At 40.9% G+C, this 20,760-nt stretch overlaps 1 protein-coding gene across 4 annotated transcripts in view; it reads right to left on the reverse strand.

Annotated features, from left to right (window-relative positions):
- ABCA4 (ATP binding cassette subfamily A member 4) overlaps positions 1–20,760 on the reverse strand; it is a 76,433-nt gene that overhangs the window by 39,014 nt on the left and 16,659 nt on the right. For 3 of the 4 annotated variants that reach the window (XM_027694271.1, XM_027694273.1, XM_027694272.1), the window contains 10 exons: positions 17,636–17,833; positions 11,862–11,951; positions 11,246–11,486; positions 9,690–9,829; positions 8,451–8,567; positions 7,501–7,698; positions 5,064–5,269; positions 4,725–4,901; positions 2,440–2,662; positions 445–666 (listed from right to left, as the gene is read on the reverse strand). In XM_027694271.1, the coding sequence (XP_027550072.1) occupies positions 445–666; positions 2,440–2,662; positions 4,725–4,901; positions 5,064–5,269; positions 7,501–7,698; positions 8,451–8,567; positions 9,690–9,829; positions 11,246–11,486; positions 11,862–11,951; positions 17,636–17,833 (1,812 nt within the window). Of the gene's footprint in view, positions 1–444; positions 667–2,439; positions 2,663–4,724; positions 4,902–5,063; positions 5,270–7,500; positions 7,699–8,450; positions 8,568–9,689; positions 9,830–11,245; positions 11,487–11,861; positions 11,952–17,635; positions 17,834–20,760 lie in introns of those variants that run through there. The other variant, XM_027694274.1, reaches the window with a different exon arrangement.

The following is a 20,760-nucleotide window of genomic DNA, read 5'->3' on the forward strand; positions in this document are numbered from 1 at the left end:
TAACTCTATGGTCAGGTAAAGAAAGAATGTGTACCTGAGCTCTTCTCATCCTTAGATATTTTGGTGTTAACTAGGTTATAGCACATGAGAAAGATAACTCTTCCCATTTTGTGAATTGCCTTCATATTTACTAAACATACCAGAAGTTAAATTTGCTTTGACTTCTAAGGAGTGTTCAAAACAATTTAAACAGTATGTTAATTTCCTAGCATTCAAAAAGTAAAATAAAATTTTATTGAATTTTCTGAAAACCATGAAGATATCTCTTGCACTAGGCCTGCTAAAGGCTTATGAACTTACAATCCTTAATTATTTGAGAGAGATTTAGAAGTCTCCCTCTCCAAGTCACAAAAGCAGAGAGGAAGAGGTGTGCAATACTTTGTAATTCACATATGCACCGTGAGAAGGGGAGCAGAGACAACATAGAACCAGTGAAAGGCTTACTGCTAGGATCTTCAGATTGACAGTCACACGGTCTTGCCAGACAAAGCAGATGATGTGGGGCAGGTACAAGGTGAAGTAGATGACTCCACTGCAGGCAGCTGCCAGATTTGCTTTGGAGAAGAAGGTGCTGAACAAGAAACACTGCATTATGGTGGCTGTGGTGAATGTCAGTAGGAACAGAAAGAAGAGAAGTGGATTGCTATAATGTAGTACTTGTCCACGCTGTAAGCAAAAGGAAAACAGAAAAATTTAGAAGTATTGCTGCTTTCTGAACTGGCAGAAAAGGTCAGAATTGTCATTGACGTGTAACATGTAATGAGTAATAAGCCAGCCTTTCTTACCTAATATGACTTCTAACTCTCCAAGGTAGTAGTTTCAACCATGGAAGTCATTATAATCACAAATCCTTCATCTAACTTTATCCCTGTTCCTGGATTGTGACTTCAGGTTAGTACAATAGGTTGTGGAATTTATATTCCTATTCAATGACTGAATTAAGATCATAACTGATTGAAAATAGACATTGTGTCCCTGTCTTAATAAGTAAATGATTCCAAGCAAGATGTGCCTGCCTGGAAACTCATACATTTTAAATAAAAGTATTAAAGTTTATAATAAAGTTTCATTGATCTCTTCTCATCCTCTCCTCAATCCACTTGCTCTACGTGCAGAAAAGACAATGTAAGGAAGTGTGACAAAACATCTTTAAAAAGCCAACAACAAAATCACAGGAAATTATAAAGCTTCTGCACCTAAATGATATTCAAACTCCAGAAGGGTATCACAGCTGAGGAACCCAAGTGCAGTTTCTCAGAGATCCTTGTGTACTAACTGACCCACTGGGTGAACTTTTATCAATCTTTCTTCATTAGAGCTTTTGTAGATTAAATGCTCCCTCTCAAGAAGAGCATGAACTGCTGCCAATTATCTTTTTACTCCTAAAAAAACAGTGTTTGTTGAGATCTATTTTTTAGGTCAACTTACGTAAGGCTCAAATAGGTCTTTAAGGCTATATAGGTCTTAACATTGTTGCAACATCCCACTGAGCCTCACAGACTGACTTCTCTATCAACAGTGATGCGATGTCTCATAAGGATGTATTTACAGAGGTGCCTTACATGGGCATAGTGCAATCTCAGAAGGGAAGTGAATTACACATTCCTCTCTGATATTAATTCCCTCCTGATTTTTAATTAAACCAGCGTAGCAAATAAATTAATCTCTCCATACACCCAAGTTGTAACGGAACCACCAAGAAATAGAACAACACACAAGGGAATGTTGATTAGACAAAGCACAGTGAACCCTAATTGTGCATTTATACCAGTATCAGTTCCCCCCATCAGAAAAGATGCAAGGGCATTCTTCCTTATCAAAATGCTACAGATTTATATAATCAAATATAGCAGCAAGCTCTAAATATAGAGCTTGATTCTCGGGTAATTGAGATAAGAGATAGTCCTCAGAGACAACATCCAAACTGTCCTGAAAATTTACAAAATTACAGTAATCCTGAGCCACCAAAGCAAAAGGTGGGTTGGTTTTTTTTAGGTTTTCCTCAAAGTTGTGTTCTTGCAGTCTCTTTTTCCACTGAAATAGTGGCACAATTATGGATATTATGCATGAATCATATATAGTAAGTTACAAGATTAAAATTCTTCAAATTACTATCTCTTTGATTTAAAGCAACGATTATTATTTATTGGGAGATGTGCACCTGCCTGTAGAAAATATAATATACAGAGAAATCAGCCTGATGGATTGTTCTATGAGGGATCTCACAATTAATCTTTACTAGTGAATTTATGGTTCTGTCTCTGGCAAGTGCTGATGCCGTTATGAGGTCTACTTAGAAGAATGTGCCAGCTACGTGCCCTGATCTGAACAGGCCATCATTATTCACATTTCCCTATCAATGGTTACTCTTCTTTCTCAACAGCAAACTGGTATCAGCAGTGCAAACACAACAGTGAGTTTGAGAGTACCAATCCTTACCATAATCAGTACTGTGAGGAGGAATGTGCTCCCAGTCATCATGAGAAAGCTGTCTAGGAACCAAGTGCACCAAATCACCCCATTAGTTACACCCCTGTTCTTCATCGCCTCTTTCAGACGCATTTCCTTCTCCAGCACTATACTCTTTACAATCATGGACACTGAATATATCCAAGCTAGCACCATGAAGATGGGGAAGGCGCGGTTCAGGGTGATCATGAAGCTACCAAAGCAAGAAGGAAGAAATAAATTAAATTTAGGTAAAACAGAGAAATATTGAAATGAAAAGCAAAAGGAGTGGGGAAGAATGCATTCATTAAATATGGAACTGAAAATTCTCAGCCTAAACATCAGTAACACGTCACTAGTGAACTTCTCCACCATCCTAAATATTAATGAACTAATGGTTGCTGCATTCCCATGAGACAGATAAATGTTATTCCTATTTTACAAGGAAGTTCTGAGGGTTATTGATGGCTACAAAATATGTGGTCATTCATGAAAATACAGCTCTCTTCACAGTGAATTCCCATAATGCTTTTACTATTATCTACAAAGAATATTTTAAGACATATGCTAATGTTAACAATGTAGGAGTATCACTGTCTTTTTATGCTCCTAAAATTCACTGGCAAAAGAATTAAACAAATTAACCATTAACAGCACCCGAGGTTGCCAGCAAGGCTGAGATTCATACAAACCATGACTCAGGGTATTGGATGTAGCTGAGATGGAATTAATCTTCCCCATAGCAGCCCTCACAGTGCTGGGCTTTGCATTGGGAGCTAGAAAGGTGTTGATGACACATCAGCATTTTGGCTACTGCTGAGCAGTGCTGGCACAGCATCAACACCAAGAACACCAAGGCTCTTTACTAAAGAGCCTTATCGTGACCCACAAGTTGTTTTCCATCTTCATTTCTTCCCTTGCTTAAGGAAGGGAGTGATAGAGCAGCTTGGTGGGCACCTGGCATCCAGTCAAGGTCAACTCACCACAGTCCTTCTTTGCACCCAGCACGGGGTGAGACAGCAGCAGTTTTACATAAGCATGCTGTAGTTATAGTAGTTATTAAGTAGCAAGGTTCTGTGCAGGACACAGAGTTTTTCAGCTGCACTGCTTATCTCTTTATTTTGCTGAGTCTGGGAATACGTTAACACAACAAATGTCTCTGTTGTTTCGCCCTGGCATTGATGGCCTTTTGCTGTGCTGGGAGAGTTACCTTGTGAAGAAGATGAGGGAATACATCTCCCCCTCCCTAGCTGTGATTGATGTGGATGGTTTTATTATTCAGGCTCCCAGGGTCCTTTTCCATCCTTATGTGAGGTGTTTAATTTCTATTACTAATTAACACTACCACCATATTATGGGGTTTGTGGAATCCCGTGTTGTCTTGGTGTATGAGAAAGCAAATTCTGCACGAGGGAATAATGAAATGTGCCCTGGCAGGGCAGGGCAGGTGGTTCCTACTGTGGTTATCACTTCCATACCTTGGGACTTCACACCTGAACAGGCAACCAAACCTAGCAAAGTGACGCATCACCTGATGGAAAGGTGCCTGGTCACCCCAGTGAAAACTAGCAGCTTCTCACCCTGTACCAGGGCCTGGCCTGTGCCCACAGAGCCAGGGTTCAGTACTCTCAGACTCACAGTAGAGGCAGGGACCCAAACTGCATCTGAGGACACTGCAGCTGAGATAGGGACCCAAACAGCAACTACAGTAAGTGTCCCAGCAGCGAAAAAGAAAAGGTGGATAAGGAGAACAACAGGTCCATATCATTGACTAGACAGGGGGAAAGAAGAAGAGGGAGAAGAAGACAGAGAGGGAAAGGGAGAGTCTGGTCAAGAAGACAGTCCTTAACAAAGAAATTGAAGAAAGGAGTGAGAGAATTTAAACAGGAAAAAGAAATTACCCAGTGAGATTTTGGGGTGAAAAAGCTGAAAACATTTTCTGTGAATTCGGCATCATAATTTTTCAGTGAATTTACCCTAAAACAAACTGGAGTTGATTCTTTAAAGGTCAAAAGCTCAGAGTTGCTAAAAATTGGATGTTGTCTGGATGCAACAAAGGCCAGGATTGGGATTAGGGGTGGAATCTTGGCAAAGGTGGCTTCTGGAGTTTGGATTATGACAGGATAAGGAAAAAATCAAATTTATAAAGTTATGTCTCAGTTATTGCTCTTGTATATATATACTTTAGGACTAGGATTAATTCTGGTGCTTGAGAGTTTTAAAGCATCCAGCAATCCAAGCATTCAACAGAATTAAGACAAACTGCTTTTACTCACACATCATCCACAAAACATGGATATGGCATTTGCTGCAGATAAATTCCCAATGGCACTTCAGTAGTGGTCTGGGTCTTTATAATCCCATGTTCAATCATGTCTTGGAGATATGCAAAACCTCCCCAGATATAACGTAAATCATCCACAGGATCAGCTCTTGGACCAGGATCCCAGTACCTCAAAAGAAATTTCACATGGAAATCATTCTGCACTGCATTACGTAGTAACTATTAACAAAAACAGTTGGATTTCACTTATGTATCTAATGCAGGTTCTAATATCCTTATGTCTCACATTCATGTTATGCCAGGTAAGAACTGAGAAGCAACCATCACTCACCTGTCTTTGATTTTGTTTGTTTTCTCCACTGCATCTATGTCCATCCGGATCTTGTATGTCACATGTGGTGGGAGATTGCTGGTTGTAGGTTCTAGGTCTGGAAAAACCACACCAGCCCAGAATTTGTTTTCCTCCAGTAGATAAAGGGCTTGATGAGTCAGTTGAGTTTCATCAAGATAACCTTCAAATTTATCCAAGGTCAAGCACTACAAATAATTACAAAGAGAACAGACTAGTAAGAGGTATACATTAAAGCAAACATGAGTGCTTGAAAATACAAAAGGGGGGTAGGTTCATCTGAAGTAGTTGCTATTTTCAGCTTTAAAAGTTTATGGTGAAACTATTAAAAGTTGACTTTCCCTCCCCATTCTTAGTCTAATTCTTATGACAAATCCCAAACACCCAGCATTATCAATATAAGCTTAGAAACATAATTCTTCCTAAAAGGAAAATAAACCAAAAACCTGTACTTCTCAGGTTTAGCATTGTTGTGGTCAGTGTGAGTGGATGGAATAATTTTGAAAGTAGTTTATTTTTGATATTTAAGGATTGCTTCCTCCAAGCTCAAGACATTTCCATCCTGATAAGTAAGAAATCAAGTAATGGTGGCCACAAAAGCAGGAGCTGTTGTTGTAATTTAAGCATGACAGGGCAAATTTAGACATACCTGTACAAAATGTATAGCTAGTATTATGCTCCACATTAATGAATTAGATAGATTGAAATAATTTTTAAAAATATATTTAAGCCACTGTAATCATCCAGACATGGACACATGAACTCTGCCACTTGGACTATTTTGAAGATTCCCTCAAAAAGGCAAATATCTGAATTGGAAAGGCTGAAGCTGCAGCACTGCCGAGGTCCCGGTATCAGGAACCATTTCCACAGTCCTCATCCAGGAGATAAAATTAACTCAGCTATAAAATAAATCTGGCCAGGAGAACTCTTTAGCGGTCCATTTGAAACAAAACATTATCCTTTTTCAAGCTTTTGCTGTAGTCTTTGAAGTTACTACAAGAGTATTTTCAGCTGCACCACAGCTTGCACCAGAGATTTGGAGTCTCCAAAGATAGTTGCTGGCAGCACACCTCTCCTCATTGCATACTATAGTAAGGAGTAGGTTGTCCCTGAAAGGGAGCTATTTGTTCCCATTGTGTTTGGTATGGTGGGAAAACATTCTCAAATGCTAACAACTCAGTGTAAACAGCAGACTTAAAAGAATAAGCTCATTATAAAGAATGCTAGGACACAAAGATCTATTACCAGGTACAGTAACTGCCCTGATATTGTGGATGTTCCAGCACTGACCTGCTGCGAGCAATATATTTCACTCGGTTTGAGTAAGAAATAATTCTGCTAACGTGATGCAAAAACATCACCAAAAGAATCAGCAGAGCTTTGTGCAAAACCTTTATTGTTCCCTCTTGCAATAGCTGTAGGAAGGCAGATACACTCACAGTCCTGCCTTCTTGCAAGGGATGAATGGTCTTTTAGCCTGAACCAGATTGAAGTTAGGTTTAGTCCTGCTGTCTATAACTAGTACCAATCTTCGCTGTGAGCTTAAGTTCAGCTTATTTATTCATTAAATAATAACTAAATATTTACTTTTCTTTCAGAGATGCTTGTAAGATGTAATTGATCTCTACAAAGACCCTGAGTCTCATATGGTAAGTGCTGAGTTCCCAAGTATTAAGCCCTCTAAAAAAATATAACCTTTTTCACATTGGACATAGCTTGATGAACTCATCAGTAAGCTGGATTGCCCATACCAGAGTAACCTCTCATTCAAAGTATCTTCACAATGCCTTGATATTTTAATCTACATCTTTAGCATTTTTTATTTACGTAATTAAACTTCACTCACTTCCTGCACTGCGGCTCTCAAAAATCCTCAGAGGGCATCACTGAAAACATGTTAGAGTAGATGGGTACAGATTCCAGGAAAGAGAGACAGACATCTTGTCAGAAGTGGCTACAAAACAAGCGGATACTCCCTCATTGACTTCAATGGAATTTTGGTCTGGTGCTTAAAAACCTGAAGGGTGACTTACCAAAGAACTATTAGTTTCTCTGGTCCTGATCTTGCTGAAATTAGTGGCCTGTTGATTATTAGTACTTACAAAACAATACTTGCTTGAGGTTTTACATTCACCTTCTGCATCTCAGCATTGAAGTGTGTTCAGACATTCAAGCAACATTTTGAATATAGCATTAAAGATCGTCAAATTGAACTTTTCATAATAATAAGTGTTCATGTTCTTGTACCACTGTATTACTTAAAACACATGCTTTTAATAATGAGATCAAATTTGAAACAAATGAAGATGTCTTATGATTTCAACATTCTTGTCTGTTACCACAGACCCCAGTACTGCCTAACCAGGTTTAAGATATCCTCTACAAGTATTCCCAGTGGGAGTGGGGCTGACCTTACCTCCAAATACTGACTGAGCAAACGCAGAACTTGGTCTGCAGCACTGAAGATGTTCCGCCAGTCAAAGTCTGCCATTCCCTTCTCCCGGCTCCTTGGAGATCCATTGTGGAGAAAGTTGATTATGTGTTCAGCAGTTAAGCCTTCAGCACCCATCTGGCTGTTCAAGAAGTCCCTCACTGTAGGGTGCTTCAGAGAGTCCTGAAGAAACAGACCAGGACAGCTTCACTACAGTGATTGCCTTTCTAGCCCTGTTTAGCTAGAAAGGTTTCCATTTCCACAGCTCTTTCGAGACAGAAACAAGTGTGAAAGGGTATGCTAAGAACTTAATTTTACAAATGCATAACTGGATGTGAGATCTGAAGAATGGATGAAAAGAAATTTACCCTCGACTATTGCATTGCTTCCTTGTAAGCAAGAGGATATGTTATAAATGTCTAATTCAATACAGAAAAATGAGGGAAAACAATTGTTTTTTCTAGTATGAGCTGCTTTATAAACTTTAACTACAGATAGTAATCGCAGCTGATCAAAGTCAAATCTAAGAGATGAGGAAATTAGCAATTTCCCAAAGTAGTAAACTGTTGGCCCAGCAAAAGTATGGTCCTACTGCCTTCTTTGCCTGTACAGAATCCAAGAAAATAAAGTCTGTTCTTGAAGAACATTTTGGAGAGGCAGGGAAGCAGCGGTTGCTGCCTTCAGTAAGAAGTCATTAGCCAGATTCTTGACTGCTCAAATCTGAGGTTTGGTCACAGAGATGCTCTAATGCATCTATGACTTGCCTTCAAACCAAGCTCAGTAACCAAGTCTACAGCTTTGAAGGCCACAGATTCCTTGCTGCAAAGGCTGTGCTTCCAGCCAAACCTTTCTAATTAATTGTCTTTTCCACCAGTAAAAATAAAGGATGGTGAAAGGCTGCTCTTACTGAGGATCCCTGCTAAGTTATAACATACACGGATCATGTTCATTTGCAGGCTGTTTTGAAAGAAGTACCACAGCTGAGGTCCTATTTCTTCCCAAGCTTTGGTCAACAGTCTGATGCGTTCCAGTTCCTCAAAAGTGGTGTTTGCCTGATGAAAAAAACAGCAGTAAAGAGTGTTAGAAGTCTAAGGAGATAAACAAACAGAATTTATGATCCATCCAGGATTCAGTGACAGCAAATTATGGGAAACCCACAATTTACAAATGCTGTAGTTTTTACCTTCAAAACTAAACAAACGTGTTAAAATAGCAGAAATGTTAATAATCCTCAGAAAAACAATCTGTAAAATCCAATCAGAATCAAAGTCACTTAGGATAAAATTATGTTGTATATGTAATGGAAAAAACAAGTGCACATTAATACTGGTTAACTTTAAATCCTTTAAATACTCAGATTTTAGGTAGAATTATTTATTCCTTTATTTTTCCCCTGGATTATTTGTCTCCATTAAGAACTAAAAAGAAAGGTGATGTGGGTAGATGAATGAATGGGAGGCAACTGGAGAAGACAGGTACTCCCATAGTCAAGATACTAGTTAAGAGTTGAAATGTTGGGCTGCTGTAAATCTGATGTTCTCCTGTGTGAACTATAAGCAGCAGTTCTGTGCCTTGTATAGATGAGAGTAAGTGAATTGCTGGTTATGAGGTGGCCAAAACCTACATCACATGTGACCTTGATTTAACTGCTCAGACTCATTTCACCCAACTTCAAGCATTTCACTGAAGAGTCCAGGCTCCATCCTATTTTCATTAAGTGAAAATTATTTATCATTTCAACAGATATAATACTAAACCATGATGTTGTTATTGGTTTGCAGTCTCTCAGTGTTAGGTCTCAATGAGTCTGTCCAAGCCTCACAGCTGCCCCATTTAAATATTTACTGGCACAGAGCTGTTCATTTTCCTACCTCTGTAAAATAAATATAAATATTACTATTTTTAGTACTGTAAGTATGGAATCATGCCAACAAAAGGCTTGAGTGAGCTGGAAAAAGCATGTAGTGTGGACCAAGATGGGACGAATCAGTGAAGATCTGTCTTCTGTTTTTTAAACAAAGAGTAACTGTCCTTCCTCTGATTGCCATCAGAAAAAAAGGAGTTCTGAAAAGAAAATCTGATTAGACTGAGGTAGCTGGGTTACTGTTTTTCAAAAGGTGCTTTAGGATGCAATTTTTTAGAAATACACACTTTTGCATTTCAAAACTTCTTACATTTTTTAGGATTTGCCGTACAGAAGGTGAATCAGGAGCAAAGAGAATTTTTCCCATCAGCAGGGGCTTCACAGCACTCCAGGCTATTTTGGTTAAAGGGTTTGATTCCAAGTTCTGCATCAATGCATTACAAAAGGGTGCTAAAGACAGAAAGAAACACAGTCATTATGGAACCTTACTCAAATCCTACTATATATAACATCCTGCCAGGCTTTTCATTGGCAATATAGACAGTTTAAAGCATTTTGAATCTGAATGGGTTAAAGCACATTCTGCAATGTAGAAGTACAACATCCGAATGGATAGAAAAGACTATTGAGTAGATGGTGGAGTTCTAAAGTACACACTATGGAAATTGGAAGAGCAAACATAAATAACCATTTGAAAGTTGCTGTCATTTATATGGTATTTCAAATGGAAGGAAATCAGATAGCTCTAAACTCACTGAGCTATTTGGAGCTTTAATTGCTTGACTTCTAATGACTTAGCTCCTTTGTATTGTAGTTGATACTGATACAAAGTGGATCCAGTAGGCTTGGATGTTGAACTCTGGAACAGTTCAGAATTGGATCCTACAATATATTAGAATTAAACATTTTAATGTAAATATTTTTATCTTACTCCTGCACTATGAAGTAATTAGTTTACTTGGATAACATGCAATTATTTTGTTCCTTGGTGAAGAAATGAAGTACCGGGCGTTTACAGGTCTTTTGAAGGTTCAGACATAAGTAGAGCCAAGTATCAACACAAACAGTGAAAGGTAGGAGTCTCTCTACAAGCAAAGTGCTCATCTGTACTTTATAACTGTGCAACATATGTATCACAGCAGAAGGGACACAGAAATATACTACCAGCTATAACAGGGATGGTAGCACAGAAAAAATTGCTGGTGAGCTCAGTGTAGAGAAAAACTAAATGGCAAATGGAAAAGGACATAGTAAAAAGATAAAATAACAAAAGGTAAAAAAATTGGTTCCTCTTTGCATTCTCTCTTATCACCATAGCAAGAAGTGAGGAAATCAAAGCTGAAATATTTTCTATGTAAAATGTAATCATGCTGTAGAACATTATTGCTACAAAATATATGTACTTTTATGCAGGAAGAGAACAGCCACCCTGTATCAAATAGAGTATTATTTAAAAAGATTTTTAAATTCCTGTGCTCCAGGCCATCAAACAAGTTAAAAGAAAAAACCAGAATTTAGAAAAAATATTTTGAAAGTAGTTCCAGAATGCAGCACTATCTTTTCCTGAATCTTCTTCAGAGGCATCTTTTTCTTAGTTGTATCAGTAGCATATAATAGAAGATAAAGTAGAGGGACTGTCTTTAATTATGATGATGACTATATTTATGCCTCCATATTAAAAGCAAATGCATATTTCTGGGCTTCTCTCCTTCCAGCTATGAAGTAAGCATGAAGTAAAATCATTTCACCTGTCTCTAATTTCCTGAATCAACTGCTTAAAAATGTTATTTTATAAAAGGAACAGTGGTACTCTAACAAAAGTTGCACCTGACTACAGTCTCTTAATGGTATGGTGGAAAAACTTACTGGTTGTATTATCATAAAGATAACTGGATTTCTTCCTTGATGAGTCAATCCCCAGGAAAGCTTTGTAGTTGTTATCCTCATACCAGTTGAAGGAAAGCACTCTGGATCCACCTCCTTCTGGGTAGCCACAGAAAAGATCCGACAGGGAACTCATCAACTGGCCTAAGGATTCTGGCCTTCCGGCTTGTAGCAATGGTTGCAGGACCATCAAAAGGTCCTGAACACTTGGCTTCCTGGCCAGCTGCAGTAAGACAAGACTTTGTTAATTGCAACCCTCAAAGGAGGTTAACTATGTGCTGAGGTCTCAGTTGTGCCCAGACGGTAAAGCACAAATGCAGTCAGAACCACATCCTTTTATCTCCTCTGTCCTGGTCACTGGCATCATATTCAGTTCTTGTTCTTTCATATCTTTTCTGATGAAAAGAATACACTTCATAATTGTCAATGCTTATGTCTACATTTATTCTGTAATAAAAGAATGATTTTTTAAGGAATCAGCTCTTCCAAACAAATCTCTTTTCCTTCTAGTAAAGCAGGTAACTGGAACATAAAAAGAACAAAGGAAAACAAGGACTATGTGCTATGCAGAAAAGCCATCTATTATTAGACCGCTTACCTTTTGCACCGCGTGGGAGACATTAGACAGCACCCTCCCCCAGGCCCTCAGGTCAGCACCTGGCGAGTTTCTGTCCAACACAGTGGGAAGCTGTGAATACATAAGAAATACAGATGAGTTTTGTTTAGTTTCTACATGACAACAGCCATTACAGTAAGAAGAAAATCCAAATGGCATCTCTTTAGCTCAAATACTTTGAGTTATTTGGAACAGTATCTCGTGGGGCGTCAAATCCAGTACCCATGTGCAGACTCACACAGTAGCCTGTGTGTTTTTTCCAATACAAGGCTGAAACAATCATAGTCCACTAAAAATATAGCTTGGGATTTGCTTTGCTCATCTAAGCCCAACATACCAAAAGGTGAAAAAACAGAAGAGGAATGCAGGAACTGGGATTTCTGAGAATTTGCTTCTCACAGAGGTTACTCTTCCAGTGAGATCTACAGACTCGGTAACTTCCAAATCTAGCAAAGGTTGTGATACAGAAGTCCCCATTTGCCATGGAGGTAAATAACTTGTAGTACTTTATACTTCAGAGATTTGCTGATTTTGGAGACAGTCTGGTCCTCACTGTCAGACCTGACAGAAACCATTGCTTTCCCAGCTCCTGCAGACTGAACAAATTGCCTTTCCAGCAGAAGTTAACACTTTAGGTATTAATGGCTTAAAAGAAATAGGTGAAACATGGTGTGCTTGTCACATACCACTTTGTTTGCATCACTGCATCCTTCTTTGTCAGCTGTCTAAAGAATCACATATGCATTTGGAGATAGCACTTTTGGGGCTTTCTCAGGTATATATATTTCTTCTGCTATTACAAAAAAAAAAAAATGTAAAGCTGAACTTGCAGACAGCTAGACTGTACTATTTATGAGACAAGCCCCCAAAAAGCCTTCTGTCGTGGGGTACCTGTCGTGAGGTCTTGGTCCGAGGGGAAAAGAAGGACACACAAGACACACGAGGATGGTGAGACGAGAGATGTCTGCCTGCTCAGCGTGGCAGGCAGCCTTTTATTGAGCTAACTAACTTCACACACAACACAAACATATTCCTACAACATCCAGGAATCCAGCACCTGCAGATTATCAAACCGTCTTAACCTTGTACTCCCTGCAACCCAAGGCCGTGTCCATGGAAACCATCTAACCAGCTCCACTGCTCCCACGGAACACGGCCTAACTTTTGCACTACCTCAAACTCTAATTGTGGGGCTTCCCCCCACAAATCCCCCTTTTCTGTAGTTGTGGAGCAAAGACTGCCCGTATCATATCCTGCAGGGCCCTTTTGCAGGAACGACACTAAACAAGGCAGCATCAGCACCACAATCACCAATCTTCCAGAAGTACAAGGCCCCTCCTATTGGCTGTGCAAGGATTCCTGGCCAGATTCTAATTTCTACAAAGGAGTTCTAAGTTGCTATTACAAATTAACAACATATGTAAAATTAGTAATCACATTTAAAGGCTGAGTAGGAAATAACTGAAAAGCAAGAGTTACAGCTCGAAGTTCCAGAGATTGAGGAGAATCCTCTTGATGAACCTAACCAAAACCTCACCAGGTTCCATAAGAGTGGAATTACTTATAGTGGGATTTTGAAGAGTTCATATACCATCCAGAATAAGTACTCTCTATGATTCAACAGAATCATGTTACACACCCCTTTTTTTTTTTTTTTTTTTTTATAATCTTGACACTTACCAAAAGTATTTGTAAGTCTGCATTTCCACACAGTTTCTCTCTCTCACACAGTCTTTTTCCCAGCATACATAGGTGGCCACCTCAGTCATCCGTCACTCACACACACATTTTAAGTATTTATTAGCTGTGTACTTCTTATCAGTCTCATTACTCGTGAGGGGAATGTACGCCACATTTGGTAACACTAAATTAGAAATCTTGTACAACTTTCCATGCAAAAGACAAGTACAACAGGAAAGGCCAGGATACCATCCTGGGAAGTTTCAAACTGTTTCATAGAACAAGGATACCCTTATTTTATCACAAAAATTCCATTTTCCACTCAGGGTACGTACACCTTTCCAAAAAGAACCAGGATCTCTAGGCGACTTCTGCAGGGGGCAGGACTACCCCCTTTTGTCTTCCCTTCTTCACCTTTTCCCGCTCTTTGCCCCCCCTGCGTCTCCCGTGGAGAGGGAGGGAGGGAGGGGGAGGAGGGGGAATAGAGGTTGGGTTCATTCGGAGAAAAATCAAGAAGAGGAGTTAAATTGCCTTTGCTCTCCTCATGTCGCAACTTTAGCTATGTGGTTTGCAGAAAAAGAATGATACATAGGAGGAGAGGAACAGCTGCAGATGGACACGTTCTGGGGAGGGAGGGAGGGGGAGAAGGTGGTGGTGTAAAACAAGGGGAGAAGACAAACAGTCCCCCCACTGCACCGCCTAACTCTGCGGCCGCCGCTGCCAGCCCGCCGCCCCTCATTCCGCTCGGGACCATGGCTGTCAGCCGCGCGGGGGAAACAGACCCCCCCGCCGTCCGCTGCGCTGGCCCTCGGGGCCGCGGCCGCGCCACCCCTAGCCAGCGCCGCACAGGGCACAGCGCTGCGGCGCCGGGCACGGAGTTGCCTCTGCACACGGAGTTGCCGCCGGTGCATACGTGGGTGCGCCGCTCGGAGCCGGGGTTGCCGCAGCGATCCCGCCGGCCCCTGGCTCTGCAGCCCGCGGCAGTGCGCCGGCCAGGGCCACGCACGGCACCGCAGCCGCGCACGGAGCTGCTGCCGATGTCGCCGGCCCCGTCGCCCCTCGCGCCGTGGCCGGGGTCGGGGCCGGGGCCGCTCGGGCCGGGGCCGCTCCGCCCGGAGCCGGCCCCTGGGACCGCAGCTGGTATCAGTCCGCCGGCACCCAGGGCCACGGCCGGTGCTGCCGGAGCCGCGCGGGCACAGATGGACTCGGCAGCGCCGAGTCTGGACCCGGTGCCACTTTACAAACACTTGGAGCGGGCGGACCCGGCACAGCTGCACAGCCCGGCGCCGGGAACACAGCCGCAAGCGGGCTGCACAGTCCCGTAGCACAGCTCGGACGAGAAGCAGGAAGCTTCTTAAGGTGGAAATCAGTCACAGCGTTCATAAGATCGTTTCTCGGTCCATCAGTAGCACATTCATGCCGAAGCTGTCCTTGATTATCTTGGACAAGTACTGCCGAATCGTTGGCACCGCGTTTATCTTGCTGGGGCTGCTCGGCTGCCCCCGGTCCCGCTCCGCGACCTCCGATCCTGCTTCAGCTCCCTTCGGCTCCGCCCGGCCCCTCTTCTTTAGCACTCTAATGTCCTCCCAAGTAAAGCAGCCTCTCTCCCATTCCGAAGACACAACAGTAACAAGCGACGAAACTTAGCTTGATCGCGTCTAACACCAAGATGCCGTAACAAAGCTTTTCAGGCGATAAAAACACGCCTTTCGTTTGCACTCATGGTCTGCCCCCATAGTGACTAGGAAAAAAAAATCTCAGGAGCTCACCTGTGCCTTACCAAGTGCCAAATGCACTTGGGCTCTCCAGACAACTTATGCCTTCAAAGTGTGGCAGAAACACTTTCGCTCAGGTGTGAAAAGAACAATCGGACCCGGATCCTGCAGCGCCCCGCTGCTAAACAGCTCCTGAGCACCAAGACCTCGCTGCGCCTCGCCCCGCAGCCTGATTGCCTCCGGTCGTGATACCCCAGACGACACACGGGCAATATTCAATATTCGACAGTCTTTTTCTGGTTCCTCACACGGGGCACCATATTTGTGGGGGGAAGCCCCACAATTAGAGTTTGAGGTAGTGCAAAAGTTAGGCCGTGTTCCGTGGGAGCAGTGGAGCTGGTTAGATAGTTTCCATGGACACGGCCTTGGGTTGCAGGGAGTACAAGGTTAAGACGGTTTGATAATCTGCAGGTGCTGGATTCCTGGATGTTGTAGGAATATGTTTGTGTTGTGTGTGAAGTTAGTTAGCTCAATAAAAGGCTGCCTGCCACGCTGAGCAGGCAGACATCTCTTGTCTCACCATCCTCGTGTGTCTTGTGTGTCCTTCTTTTCCCCTCGGACCAAGACCTCACGACAGGTACCCCACGACAGCCTTCCCCAAAACTGCCCACCTATACACCCTACTGATTGCCTGCCATTCCCTTCAGTCAGTAGGTGGTTAAGAAAGCAGAGGATAGCTGCACTGTGTAGGGACCTGGCAGGGAGTCACAGGGGCAAGAGTTTTTATGGAAGTTAGCATGTTCTGATCTGTCACTTGCACTTCCAGCAGGAACTATACACATACAGTGCTTAAAAATACACTTTTCTTGTCCCCTAAGGGGAAACAGTCCCTGCAATGGAGGGTTCTTGGAGCACTTGCCATAACCTGGTCTTTTTGAAACTGTGAGGAACAGGTATTGTAAACAACCTGTAAAATAGCTGGGTAGTGTAGTGTGCATATTCACATAAAGCTATTTTAGAAGTATTGTAGCATTAATTCTCTGCTACTTCTGCAAGAATCAAATTTATGAAAATATAAGAGTATATTTTTAGAAATGGAAAACAGCAGCTTTAAGAAGCTCACCACAGATTCTTATCAGGATTGGTAAAATCACATGGGCACAATGACTGACTATCAGTGCTACAATAATCAGTGACTTGCTGGTGTGTCAATTAAAGCTTCTGGCATATTCTGTTCTCAGTTCTGAGCAACTCAGAGCTGAATAAAATCCATGTTAAATTAATGATGATGCTACACTGCTGTGGCAGAAAAGTCCAATCAATACTTCCTATGTAACTTTAGCAGTTGTTTATATATCCTGCCTGGTTCTATACAGCAAACTGACAAAGTGTTGGTTTCATGACCCTAAATTACAAGGTGAAAAACAGCAAATTAAATTCAGTGTTGGAAAAGGAAAAGCATGATCATAGAGAAAACAGACATGAAAGATGTCTACAGAGTGATGGACTCTAAGTTCACTATCATAAGGTAAGAGACCCTGGAGTCTTTATGAATAGTGCCCTGAAGGCACCACATCAGTGTGCAGAATACAAATGAAATATCAGAAAAATATTAGGAAAAGAACACAGAAGTAAAGGAAGAAAAAAAACCCATACCAATATGCCATTATATATATACATATATATATATATAAAATTTATGTTATTATATATTTAAAAGTAAATATATCAATGTTTATTTATATATATAAAATGGCATAATACCTCCATAGTAAACCAAGTTTGCAGATGTGGTTACAACACAAAGAAGGGCAATGAAAATGAACAGAAGTGAGGAAAAGCTTCAATAGAGAGATGAAAGCCAGTACAACTTCCTAGTTTGTTTCACCTCTTTTTATTAAAAAAGCTCACATGGCTATTTCAACTCAAGCTGCATCATGGCTTTGACTGCAGCATAAAATTCTGTCATGCTGGATGGAACAGAAATAGAATGGGTTGTATGGGGTATTTTCAGAACCCTCAGCAAGGTCCGTGTTGGTCTTACTATACACTGTTTTGCTACACAGATGGAAAGACCAGATAAGTTCCACACAAACTTTGATTTTAAGATTGCATTTCAGTCTCTTAGTTCTGCTGTACTGTGAATTTCATCTGTTTCATCCCAAAGCATACTCAGAACTGCCTAGTGTCCTGCTGACAATAGGTTAATTATCCCATATCCATATCCTTACATTTGCAGGGGTAAATAAACAAAGACCACTTGGAAAATTGGTGACATACTACAAAAAGTTCTTGAAGGGCAGCGAAATATCAACCAAAATAAATTACAACATAAGGCAGGATGATTACGTTAATACTTACCAGCTGAAATAACTTAAAGAAATCAACATTTGCATACAAGGCATCTTCTACTTTCTGTAGACTTTCCTGGGACAAAGCACACATGGCCTTGTGTACAGAAGGGAGACCTCTTCGGCTGCTGAAGATAATAAAGCGGTCCAGGAGCACCTCACTGCAAGCAATGTCCTTCAGAGTCAAGTTAGGGACACCATAGGCAAACTGCAACCAAAAGCAATGTTTCATTTACTGTTGTGAAACCTTCATGCTTATCAGAAACAATTAAAACTTATCACAAGTGGGCACCTTGATACCAGTCCCTGCTAATATTTTAATGAATGGCAGAAAGATGTGGTCAGCTGGAGCATCAACTCTTGAATCACTTCCACTTGATATTATGCTAGATCACCTTGCCTTCAGTCACATTTTTCCTCCTCTCATTAGTGATTCTTCCTTCCATTACAAAAGTTCTTGTGAGTTGTCTTTCCTTCCTCTCTGTCATCTAAGAACACTCGAAGTCATGCCACCCATTCTTGTGGCTAAGGAGGGAGAGCCACAGCTTGCTTGAAATTATTTTCCCAGTACTAACCAATGGTGCTACATCACTCTACCTTTGCTGTCAATTGTGTAAAAAAAAAAACAAAAAAGAAGGGCCAATTCCACTGAATCTCAAGCTTGATTTCCCTCAGCATTTTATTTCATAGTGATGACTATTCCACTGCAATGCTTCCCCAGAGCCATTACTCATTGTCACTGTGCACAGCATACAGCCAGGATTTACAAAGCCATTTTACATTAAATCACACCTATCTACTGATTACCACTTCTAATATAAACATGGAACAGAAAAAGCTCCAATTTTTATCTTTGGTGTTCAACCACTGGCAACAGATTAGTTTATAGTTAAACGAATGTAAATGCAGAATAACTCCATAGAAATCAGATATACTTGGGATTTACACTGTTGTTATGGAATGTTCTTGGTAGTCTACTAAAATAAGTTCTACTTATTTTATAATGGACAGAATATATGGAAATATAATAAAAAGTAGCACTGGAAATTGCTTATGAGCTAATGTTCCCATCCTGTTTCCATCTCCTTTCACAGTACAAATTGTAAGGAAAAAGGATCAGAACACTTTGATGGCTGTAAATGCCTACTGTGTTTGAGACAAACACAGACCTTCAGACAAATGAGAACTATGCACTGACACAATATCATTAGGCTAAATGAATTTAATAAGCTGCATGGAAAGAGATATTGTCAAAGTCTACCCAGAATATAATTTTCTTTAGAAAAACAATCTGCTGAGCATTCCAATCTCTAAGACATATGGATCAAAACAAACACACCACACCCATATCAGGTCAGACATAAGCACATATTTGTATCTTATTTAAGCAAATTAGGAAGTTCATCTAAGAGATTCTGAACATTATCAAAATTTTCTATCTGCAAATGTCCTATAGTTAGCAGGTGAGACTTGTTTGGTGGTGCCTGTAAAGAGAATATTTAAACACACAAAGGAATGAGAAAAAACTTAATTCAGTTGCTCTGGAGAGTAGGTTCAAGCTTGAGGAGTTATCATTAAGTGCTTTATCTGTCAGAAGCTATCACAAAAGTGCAAGTGTGGCTGTGGAAAGTCAGCATCCAGAATTGAAAAGGCAGAGAGGTCTAGTACAACATTGTATTTTGTCTGCCATGACTGCCCTGCGTTCCAGCTTATGGAACTGCAGTTGGGGAAAAAAAAAAAAAGAAAAAAAGAAAGACATCTGAGTTACACACAGATTGTGTATTGGAATTATGATGCAAAAAAGGGATGTGGATTTCTAGCAAAAGAATCTGAGAGGCACTATCATCACTACAGGTGTACTCATATAAAGGCACTGCTAACATGAGAGAGAGTCTGAAGAGAGGCAGAATGCAAAAGAGGGAATGCAGCTGACAGATACAGTTTGTCTTGCTAAAAACCTTCAAAACCAAACACTCCTGTCCTCCCTCAGACTGGAACATTTGAATTTCAATTAACTGAATTTATGTCAGTGAAAGAATTTGCTTATTTGTTCAGTCTCTTATGTCCTGGGGCCGTGTGTGATAAGAAGGGCATTTTTCAGCCATATATGCCTCATCTGTCATGGTCCTCATCATGCAGGGTGAACTGCAATGAAATGGGGCTGCACATGGAGGCAGCCTGGGAGCCTTGCTTTGACTTGTGAAATGAGGAAACAGTGACCTTAACATCACTGAGAAGGCTAAACATATTTAAAAAAAAAGAAAGAGGTTATTTACAAACTGTAACTGCATTTCAAGAATGTTCATGAACAGATGGGATTAGAAAAACATCAAACCTCCGCCCTTCCAATTTTTCCGGTAGGGTGGGCTGCTGCCAATCTTTCCTGAACTTATTGTGTTTTAACATCAGTCTCTTATCCTTATCTTAGAATGACTCAAAAAAGTAGGCCCTCAGAGGGAAACTTCAATACTTTTTTTTTTAATCAATGTGTCACTGTTTGGCCGAAGCTGGCAAGATGAAGTCCAAATTATTTTTTCAGCTAGTTGGCTGTTTGATCAGGTTTAGCTTTCAGCTCTGTGTGTCATTTCCTGACTCCCAGGCGGCTCAGACCTAGATCTGCAGCCCGCTGTTGGCAACAGTCAGGCTTTTGTAAACAAGTTGCTTTCAGTTTGATCAGCTCTGTGCCATCAGAGCAAGGGGGAAAGCGTGTACAGCAATATGCAAGCAAACAGAGGGCAGAGCGGCACAAAGAATTAGAGATGAACCATCATGGTTGAGGATTAAGACAGCCACAGATCTAGGGTCTAGTTACGGCTCTGCAACTTCTACCTCAACCATACGTAAGTCCAGCCCAAGAAACTTGCCTATCAAGAAGGTCTCTACAGGTACTAAGCAATTTGTCTCCCACATGAAATAAAGTGTTCAATTCCCACTGAAAATAATTCTCTTGTCATCTCTTGAAAATTACGAGATTAGTTTTTCTGCATCGGTTTCCCCTGCAGAAGTATTCACAGCACTTTCTTCCCTCACAGCTGTAAATCAGCTCTGGTGAGATGATCTTGTATCCCTGAGATTACTGCTACCAAGAAAACTGTATGGGGGACAGCAAAAGTGGTATTTAACACCAGATCTCCT

Source organism: Neopelma chrysocephalum, unplaced genomic scaffold, assembly GCF_003984885.1.
Source record: "Neopelma chrysocephalum unplaced genomic scaffold, ASM398488v2 Primary Assembly neopelma1_97, whole genome shotgun sequence".
Classification (NCBI taxonomy): Eukaryota; Metazoa; Chordata; class Aves; order Passeriformes; family Pipridae; genus Neopelma; species Neopelma chrysocephalum.